This window comes from Orycteropus afer, unplaced genomic scaffold, assembly GCF_000298275.1.
Source record: "Orycteropus afer afer isolate SDZICR_OR568_19922 unplaced genomic scaffold, OryAfe1.0 scaffold00047, whole genome shotgun sequence".
NCBI classification, from domain to species: Eukaryota; Metazoa; Chordata; class Mammalia; order Tubulidentata; family Orycteropodidae; genus Orycteropus; species Orycteropus afer.
In genome coordinates, this window is record NW_006921634.1 from 9,176,782 (window position 1) to 9,187,571 (window position 10,790).

Sequence of the window (10,790 nt, forward strand, 5' to 3'; positions counted from 1 at the left end):
TTGTGGAAAGCAGTATGGCGATTCCTTCAAAAGTTGGAAATACAAATACCATTTGACCCAGCCATCCCATTACTAGGTATATACCCTAAAGAAGTGAGAGCCATAACAAGAACAGATATATGCATGCCGATGTTCATCGCAGCACTATTTACAATAGCCAAAACTTGGAAACAACCTAGATGTCCAACAACTGAGGAATGGATAACCAAACTTTGGTACATTCACACAATGGAATACTATGCAACGCTAAAGAATAATGTAAAATCTGCAAAACACCGCATAACGTGGATGAACTTGGAGGACATTATGCTGAGTGAAATAAGTCAGTCACAAAAGGACAAATATTGTATTAGTCCGTTATTGTGAAAGTTAAGGAAAGGTTTATATATTGGAGGACATTTTCTTTGTTGGTTACCAGGGGTGGGAGGGAAGGGGAGGGAATGCTGTTAGATAGATAAATATTGATTTGGGTGAAGAGAAGGGCAATGTACCAAATGTGAGTGACCAATATGGCAGCATTGAGGATGAGAAAGACAGAGAGAGTTACATGGGCAGTACAAACAACAAATATGAACCCCTTTGTAAATACAATACTGAGTTGTCAATGAAAGCAAACATGGGCATAGGGACGGATAGATGGGTGAACAAGCTAAACAATTATGTATGTCTAAATGGAGAGTGTATCCAAGATCATATACAGGGTTGGCAGACAATGGGCCTCTCGAAGAGTATGAAGGGATGGACACTGGGAGGAGGTGACTGTGGGGAGGAAGTGGGAGGGGAGCTGCTGCATTGTAAATTTTGGTCAATGACATGAGACAAAGTATATGTGAACTGCTGTATGAAAAGTGAATTTACTCTGTAAATCTTCACCCAAATCCTAAAAAAAAAAAAAAAAAAAAGTGCTGGGGAGCAAAAATGTCTCCTTGAAGACTAAGGTGTGCCTAACCCAAGCCAAAGTATGTTCAATTGCCTCATATGCATGTGAGAGCCCAAAGAATTGATGCTTTTGAGTTGTAGTGTTGGCAAAGAATACTGAAATACCATGGACTGCCAAAACTACGAACAAATCTGTCCTGGAAGAAGTGCAACCGGAATGCTCCTTGGAAGCAAGAATGGCCAGAATTCATCTCACTTAGTTTGGTCATGTTGTCAGAAGGGACCATTCTTTGGAGAAGGATATCATTCTTGGTAAAGTGGAGGATCAACGAAAAAGCGTTAGGCCCTCAACGAGACAGACTGTTGACACAGTGGCTGCAATGATGGGCTCAGGTATAGCAAGGATCATAAGCCTGGCACAGGACCAGGCAGTGTTTCACTCTGTTGTACATAGGGTCACTATGAGTTGGAGCCGACTCAATGGCACCTACCACCACCACCACATTAAACTTCAGCACCTTCACTTTTTTTTGGCCAGTTAGTTTATAATAATTGGGATAATTTCAGGAAATGAGTTGCAAAAAACATTAAGTCATCTCCAGGTAAAGACTTAATAAACTGCAGCTTTTAAAGTATGCACATACACTGTGAGGTGCATGCCATTAACCAATTTACAGATGAAACCGGATTCAACCAACATTTCCAGTAAGACACTAGTATCTAAACCACCACAGTAGAATAGATTCTATTAGAACACCACTTTCAAAGAATTAAATATACAATAGACAGGGTCCATTTGTTCACCTTATTTTACTTTATTAAGAGAAAACGTGGATGTGTAAAATAATGCGGATGACAAAACACAATTTTAAAGTAGTTTTGTCTCCATGATCTTTTGATCTGAACACACATACTTGTATGGGAAAAGTTATAAATAAAATACATTTTAATCATTAGCATCTACATAAAATTGATTAGAAAAAAGAAAGTACATTATAAACCATGAAAATACAATGAAATTATTCCTCAATGTGAAGGTTAGAAGACTCTGGAGGTCTGAAATCCATTTCTAAGGGAAAGTTTAGGGAAAGAAGAAAGCACTCTTCTATTTGGAATAGGTAGCTCAGTTTGATTCCCTGACAAGGTGAGTAATACCTTCTTTTATGGACCACTGATTTAGATAATGATAGTAGGCAAAATGTATTAGTGAAGATCATTTAATACTGCAAATGGGTAATCAAAAGATACAGGCAGGGATTAAAGGCAATAAATACACACAGATGTTAGACTTAAATACATTTTAAAACACATTATATTTCTATTTAACCAACAGGACATGAACAGCTCATTCACTTGACAGTCACCTGGTATAAAGTCATTGTTATAAAGTTTTTATTTATTTAAAACTTTTTACTGTGATTTGGGTGAAAGTTTACAGAGCAAATTGGTTTTCCAGTCAACAATTCATACACATTTTGTTTTGTGACACTGATTGCAATCCCTGAAATGTAACAGCACCCTTCCCACTTCCTCCCTGTGTTTGTTTCCCTTTGTCCTTCTTCACTGTTACATAATTTTATAATATATTTGATGACTTAAAAATTATTCAGATTATGTTTTCTATGTACATTAGACAAAAGTTTTATTAAGCTATAGAGTTTCATTTCATGGAAATTAAGAAGAACATGTTTTAAACAAGATATTCTGCCATGAAGATATACATAAAATATATAAATACACATCATGTAATATAGGTACACAAGAGTCATGATTGTTGCATTTACAGGAATTTATAAAATCTTCTCTGAAGGAAGTAATGTGCTATGATTCAGTCAAACTTCTCATCTTGAAAGTAATCCGCCAAATTGAGATATTCTTCAAGTTGACCATATTTCTGCATGTACAATAAAAAAGCCAGTTATTTAACTCAAAGAACATGAAAACAAACTAGGGCTTTTCAACCTACAGCCACAAACAGGAACAAACACATTTCATGATAATTGTGAACAAAATCATTTTTATTATAAACAGGAATTCAATTTAGAATAAGCATTTCTAACTCACAGAAAACAATGGAAAGAGTTCAAAATGATTATATTATTATTGTATTTTCATAATGCTCACAATTTTTCTACTGTTTCTATAAAAGAAATGTAATGAGTCTAATTATTTATTTAACAATTTTATTGAATGCACAAAATATATCAAATATTTTGCTAGTGAATGTCTAGGTACAAGAAACCTAAGATACCTTCCTGCTCCTACCATGAGTACACTTTAGCAGCAATATACCAACAACAATCAATAGTAAGTGCCATAAAGAAGGATAGTCACCACTCTTTTATGGAGTTTCAGAAGAGAGGTCATGGTTAGTTGAGGTAGACAGGAAAAGACTTCATGGAAAAACTGGCTTTTAAGTTGTGCACGGTAGAAAAATATTCAGTAGGTAAAAATTTGATGGAGGCAACTCTGTAGGAAATTACAGTCCATCTAATAGTGACATGAGAAAAAAATACAAGATATGGCTATAATCTGAGCTTATTTAGGGGAACAGAGAAAGAAGTCTACACCAAAAAAGGTTGAGATAAGAGAATAAAAAATATGAAATGTTAGGTTAAGGAGTTTAGTAAAAATTTGATAGGCAATGGAAAGCGGCTAAAGCTTGAGCAGGGGACTCAAACCTGGTAAAACAGCCACATTTAGAACAGTATGGCAAATGGCTATGAGTCAGGCAATGAGAGCCCAGATGTGTGTGACAGCAGTGAGGGAAAACAAAGAGGAAGGTAGAACAAGTTAAGAGAGGGGTCAAGGATGATTTGGAGGGTTCAGGGTTGAGAGAGTAGGAGAAGGACAGGGCTACTTCTCAGGCAGGTTGGGGGAAGGGAAGAAATACATGTGATCACTTTCAGGCACAGAGAATTCCAAGTACATATGAGGAAAGTAAAGAGCTATGATGGTGCAGTGGTTAAAGTATTTGGCTGGTAACCAAAAGGTTAGTGTTTCAAACCCACCAGCTGTACCACAGGAGAAAGATGAAGCAGTCTGCTTTGGTAAAGATTTATAGCTTTGGAAACCCTTTGGGCCAGTTCTACTCTGTTCTATAGGGTCACTATGAGTTGGCATCAACTCAATGGCAGTGAGTTTGGTTTTTTAAATGTAGAAAGTTACTTCAGATGAGGAAATTGAATGATCCAATGGTTTCTTGATTCTATTTATGAACTATAATTCTAAATCCAATGGGGGGATTCTGCTGAGCCACATTTTTGTGGTCACAGAGACCCACAGAAGGGTACTTGAAGACTGCGGTTTCCTTAAGGACATGGGTTATGAAACCTTGTTCCACCCTCAGATCTCTGTGACTGGATCACTTCTTCTGGAAAGGATGAAGAAAGGAACTTGAGGGGAAAGAGCCTAAGGATTCTCTTGGCCTAGTACTCAGACAGCTTCCATTAGATATAGGTACTCTAGGATTAAAATCCTGTATGAAGGTTTGGCTATTTTTCAGCTTTTTATATTAATTTTCTTTATATCCTTTTTACTATTATTTTATAGATTTCTTTTGGACAATTATAATCTATCTCAGCTCTACTAAGGAAAGAAGAGGAAAAGCTTTCCTTGCTACTAAAAACAGGTAACATTTATTGTTCACTTACTATTTGCTAGATTGCTATGAGTCAGAACTGACTCAATGGCAGTGGGTTTGCTTTCTGGTATACCAAATGTTTAAAATGTGTTATCCCTAACTCTAATTATTATTGTTTTTGTTCCTATTACAGATGAGAAAACTTAGGCTTGCAGAAATAATTTGTCCTAAAATTCTACAGCAAGTAAGTGGCAGAGCAAATATTCAAAACCATGCTTTTAATTATTATATTATACTATTTCTGAGATTTCAATAGTGGGGGAAGGGCACAGCATTACAGTGAAAAAAAAAAAAATCTCAAATGGGAAAGTAAAACTCAGAGAGAAGGCAATTACTATTACTTGGCTATCCTCCTGACCTATATCATTTTCCTTCCATAGTTTTTCTTTACTAAAAATGTGGAGAGTTTTAATTAATAATGAAGACAACTCTCTAGTAGTGCCAGAGGGACTGATCAATGAAAATAGTTGGAATTATGAGAATGGAGTATGGGAGAGAGGTCAGAACATAAAAGGAAGCATGTGGAGTCTTCCGCCCAGTATACTGCAAAAAGGGATGGATGTGCCAAGGGAAAGAGCTTAGAGGCAGAGGAAGAACTTAGTACAACATGTTCTTTTAAGCAGTATCCCTCAATCTTTAATTTGCCTAAGAATCACTTACTTAAATATTAGGTGTTTATCACCCCCCAAGAATTCTCAACCAGTAGGCTTGGGGTAAGGCCAGGGATTATGGATTTTTGTACAAAACTCCTAACCAAAAAACTCAAGTTACCATCTCATGGAGACCCCACGTATTATGTGTTCTATACTTTGTGCTCTATAGGGCTTCCACGGATGTGACCAGGCCTTATCTTCTATGACACCTCCAGGTGGGTTTGAACCACCAACCTTTGGGTTAGTAGTCCAGTGCATAACTATTTGCACCACCTAGAGGCTCCACACAAACTCCTAGGTTATTTTAATATAAGTAGTTTAGGGCCATGTTTTGAGAAGTGCTAGTTTAAAGAGTGGAAGAAAAATAGAGGAAAAAGTTTACAAAGGGAAAAGAACAAATGAGAAAAGTTTCAGGAACAGGAGAGATATTCAATTAAAATTTTAAATTCTTATGTAACAGTATTTATGCAATATGTTTAAAAATTACTTTAAAATCAACTGTAATACTGAAACTTGGGTTCTCATGTACCTACCACCCCATCCCCACAAACCTATGAACTTCCCTAGAAACCTCATCATCATATGCACTTTCTTCTTAATGAAAAAAGTTAAAATTTTGCCAGTGACATACTATAGTATATTTTTCAACTCTTTTAGAATAACACATATATTATTATTACAATCATTATAATTTTTTATTATAATTTTTAATCATTTGTTCTTTTCTTATATTTGAGTTGTTCGTACCTCTTTAATATCATTAGATTAAAAAGAGATTATCCTAGTTCAAGGATTAGGAAGAAGCAGAAAGAACAAAGTGAAGTCTAATTGGCAGGTCTTTGGGAAGAAGTGCTAACATATCCTGAGATAATGGAAGAAAAATGTTTGGAGGAAGAATGGGCGAATAAAGGAAAAAGCAAAGTCTAAAACACAAGCTGGGGGAGTTAAAACCACTGTGAAAGGCAAAAGAAGGGGCTGACATCATTGTGAGTTAGAGTGAAATAAGCCATGTTGTTGTTGTTGTTATGTGCTGTCAAGTTGGACCCGACTCATAGCGACCCCTATTTGGGTTTCCGAGGCAGTATCACTATGGAAGTAGATTGCTCAACCTTCCTTCCCAGGAGTAGCTGGTGGGTTTGAACCGCCAGCCTTCTTGTTGGCACTGCACTACCAGAGCTCCCAAAATAAGCCATAGATATGGGCATTCAAGTATCATATTTGTCCAAGGAATTCTAAAAGGTTGTAATAGCTGGGGCCATGAGACTGCAGCCAAAGAAGGAAGCACTCATTATAAGAATATATGCAGGGCAATTACTCAAAGACACATACAGGGATGGACAGAATCAAGCTAAGAAATGTCTGAGCACCTGACAAATTTTCAAATTTAATCACAGCACAACAAATTGCATATAGGTTTATATTGGCTATAAACTTCTATGTGTTTATAACATTCTTATTGTCCTAAACAAACATGACCTTGAAATACCTTCAATGCGCAATGTTAAGTGTTATTCTTTAACACTTAGCTTTCTTTTTCTAATTTTCTAGAAAAAAGAATTTTTTTTTTTATTCCTAGTTCCTTTTGTTATCCCAAACTTCATTAAGATTTCTCTAAGCTCCTGTTGTTGTTGTTAGGTGCCACTGAGATGGCTCTGACTCATAGCAGCTCTATGTACAACAGAACGAAACACTGCCCAGTCCTGTGCCAGCCTCACAATCCTAACGTTTTAGGGTAATGTATCAGACAGTGTTTCACTGCTATTCATAAGGTTTTCACTGGCCAATTCTTTGAAAAGTGGATGGCCCCTTCCTTCTTCCAAATGTGTCTTAGTCTAGAAGCTCCACTGAAACCTGTCCACCATGGGTGACCCAGTTCATATTTGAAATACTGGTGGCATAGCCTCCAGACTCACAGCAACATGTAAGCCACCACAGTACAACAAACTGACAGACAAGTGGTGGAGAGCTGCATGAAGATGCTTTTTATTTTTCTCCTTTATTATAACATTATTCTATATTAATAATAAACCTGTAATATATGTACAGTGTGTTTTCTATACCTATACCCAATTCTTTATGAATGTGGCGGCCCACTAATTCTTTCAAGTCTACCTAAGGTTTGGTAACACTTAAAATGCATCAATTAAAGCACTTAAGAATTTAATGTTGCCTAGGAAAGTGAGAGAGGAAACTCTAAGGAAACTGGGAGCTCTGGTGGTGTAGTGCCTAACGCATCTGACTCCTAACCAGAAGGCTGGCAGTTCAAACCCAGCAGCCATTCCTTGGAAAGAAGACTGGGCAATCTACTACCGTAGAGATACCACCTCAGAAACCCAAGGAGGGTTTGCTGTGAGTCGTGATCAACTCATTGGCAGGGAGTTTGGTTTGGTTTTGGTTTAGGAAAATGAAGACGGGAGTGGGAAGGTTATTGGATAAGTGATAAGGCAAATGGTAAAGCATAGAAAGATAGGTGCAGGGAGAAGAACAAAGTCAGTCTAATTGGCAGGGGACATGAGAAGTAGAAACAATGTAAAAGATAAAAAACTGAAGAGATTAAAATATGGGAAAGACCACTAACAGGTCAAGATATGAGGGGCAGACCAGGGGATTACTGGATGGTGGCTATGGTGGGAGGATGACTGTCAAAAAGGAAAATCAATAGTGATGTCATTCTCCAGACAAAGGAGACCTCCACTGAGCTCTAAGTTCCTTTTTTGCTGTTCTCTTTTCTTTTTGCTCGTAAGTTTATTGTCTAAGTTCTCTTCCCTTCTAATTTATTTCCCTCCTTTACCAGTTTCCCTATGATATAACCCAGGCAGTGGATCTCAGGTCAGGCTTTTTTTTAAAAAAAAAAAAAGATTAAAAATACTGTTGCCTAAAAATCTACTTTTTGTCTCTCTTACATATTCATGTAACTGGACTTGTTTTAGAAGACTGAAATTATATTAGCAGTCTTTCCATGTACCATAAACAATTCAAAAAGCTTTGTGAGCAGACCAGAGCTTATAAACCGCCAGTAGAGCTTCAGGAATCCAGTGCACTTTTTTTAAATCCCCACTTTATCTCTTATATCAAATTTAATAATCAACAGGATGGGGGGAATCAAAATCAGTGCCATTGCCTGAGACCTCTGAATTCCCCTTGATCTTCAGTAAAAATGCTCACTGCTCAATCCCAAGTCCTCAAGAAGAGCACGTGGGTGGTATATGAATTGGCAACCAAGATCCTTTCCTTACATTGGCACCAGGTGCTTCTTCACTCTCAGGTCACAAGAACTGTTCTAAAGATTAAGGAAGGAGACAAGCACAGGTGAGTACTATACTTTGTCAAATAATATAAAGAGATGTGTATTTGCAAGGGAGACTACATGTGTAAAAATGAAAGGACAGAGACTTTTCATTAAGTGACAATATTACTGCTTACTACAATTTTATCTGATGAGCTAAGTGAATGCTTAGAACATATGGGCACCTATTCAGGGCAGAACAATAATAAGCATGAAACAAACAGGTGGAAGAAAAGAAGATACAAAAACAGTGAAAGAGAGTCACTTTTAAATTTCACTTTCTTCTAATCATTTGTATCCTTTGGCTAATAATAATTAGGTTCCAGACTCTACTGAATGCGATGGTTCTTATATATTCATTTTACCTCCTTAATCCAGCCACTTTCTCTTGACTGGCTGAAAATTCTGTCCACTGTTTCTTTAACCAGTTCATCTTCTACTTCTTCTGTCTTCGCAGTGGAGCAACATTCCTGGTAGAGCTTGTATTTAAAATGCTTCAGTTTATGATAAATCTTGGTACGAGCAGCACAAATTCTACCAACAGTAAACACCTAAATCAAAAAATAAACATTATCACCTGACATATCAAGCTGATAGTAGAGTACTAGAAGATATATGGGCAAATTGATTTTCTTTAGTAGTAAAAGCTAATAAATGTATTTTTTTTTATTTGTTTATTAAGTAAAAACTGCCAAAACCAGAAACTGTATAAGGTAGAAATCTGTCAAGAAAGAAAATTAAAATATTTTCCACTAAAATGAGTAACAGAAAAATGATAAGACTGCACTTTGTCAAAGGTGGAAAACTTTCGAGATCCAGAACAACAAGGCAGTCTCGTTGAGTTCCAGCTGTCACAGGCTTCACTGTATAATGATTCTTTTGCCTTCTCTTGTTCAACTCAGTCAATTAAAAAAAAAAAACAGCATCATGTTTCAAGTATTGGGCTAGGGACTATAGTGATATAAATAAAAGATGTACTACCTGTATTAGGGAACTTATAATCTTGGAAGAAAGACAAATGATTATGAAATAATGTGACAAATGTCATGCATGAGATGCTTCCAAGGCACAGAGGAGGGGCACATAATCCAATGCAGAAAGGAGTTGTGTCCCCAAGAAGGTAGTGCTTGAATTGAGTCTTAATTTCAAAAGAGAGTTAGCCAAGATTGGCAAAGAGGTGAGAAACAGCTTGTAAGGCAGAAGGATTGGCACACATGAAAGCAAGAAAGAGCATGCAAGGTATTATATGTACTTATTTCCAGAGCTAAAAATGTCTAGGTTGAAATAATTTTCTAGCTGCAAGCACATAAACCTAAAGCACATTCCCATACCAATACTAAGCACTGGAAGGTTTTCTTTAATGAAGTATTTTTTTCCAAAAAAAAAAAAAAAAAAAGTTGTAAAGTGAAATAACTTTGTTTTTAGGCATATTTATTGCCTTAATCAGTGTGTCCTATGGGAATAAAACACATTATTTTTTTCCACTGGTCAGATATATGAATTTTAATTTCTATGTTTACATGGTCTTCTAGAATTCTATGATTAAGAACATACTGTGGGGAGTTCCGGTAAGATGGCATACTAGGCAGAAAGACTGCACAGACCCTCTTCAACAAAGAAAAGGGGAACCAATTAACACACACACAGAAGATAATACTGGACCACTGAGCCTTGAAGGGAAGGATACAGAAGTGGACTAAACCCCAACTAGCAGAAGAATTTGCATGAAAATACCAAAAAAGGAGACAGATGGAACTGCGGTCCAGCTGCGATCCTGAGAGATCCTGACGGCACAGACAGCTTGGAGATTCCTGAGTGGTGGCAGGACCTAAGAATTAACCTAAAAATCAGCCCTGCTAGCCAGGGACTGCATGAAGGACTGCTCTGGTGACTGGGGAATAAACAGAGAAGGTGAAGAAACAGGTGGGCTGAGCTGTTGACTTTTGTTGGTCAGAAGGGCACCGCCATTTTTAATGTTTAAAAGCGGCTTGACTATTTTGGATATTTAAAGAGACAGTGCTCTTGCAGGTTCCTGAGACTTAAGAACACGTTCTGCTTTCCAGCAACCCCAAGGACCCTCCGGACCTGCAAGACTGAAAAGGTACAACATTCTTCTTATTACTCTTATACCCCACACCCGCTTGGTGAATGGAGGTGCAGCCATCTCCCACTCCCACCTACCTTCTGGGCCCACAGAACGCCATCAAAGTCTGTGTTATGGAGCCTGGGTGCCCTGCCCTGTCCTCCACCGATTTTTTTTCCTCTTTTTTTATATTTTGCTTTCTTGTTTCTGGTGATTGTTGTTGTTGTTGTTAAGTGCCGTCGAGTC

General features: G+C 37.3%; 1 protein-coding gene across 1 annotated transcript in view; it reads right to left on the bottom strand.

The window, feature by feature from the left end:
• Positions 1-2,707: 2,707 nt before the first annotated feature.
• CCDC82 (coiled-coil domain containing 82) overlaps positions 2,708-10,790 on the bottom strand; it is a 46,549-nt gene continuing 38,466 nt past the window's right edge. Inside the window, exons 6-7 of the mRNA XM_007938078.2 lie at positions 8,827-9,012; positions 2,708-2,773 (exon numbers count right to left, since the gene is read on the bottom strand). Coding sequence (XP_007936269.2) covers positions 2,708-2,773; positions 8,827-9,012 — 252 coding nt within the window. The remainder of the gene's footprint in view (positions 2,774-8,826; positions 9,013-10,790) is intronic.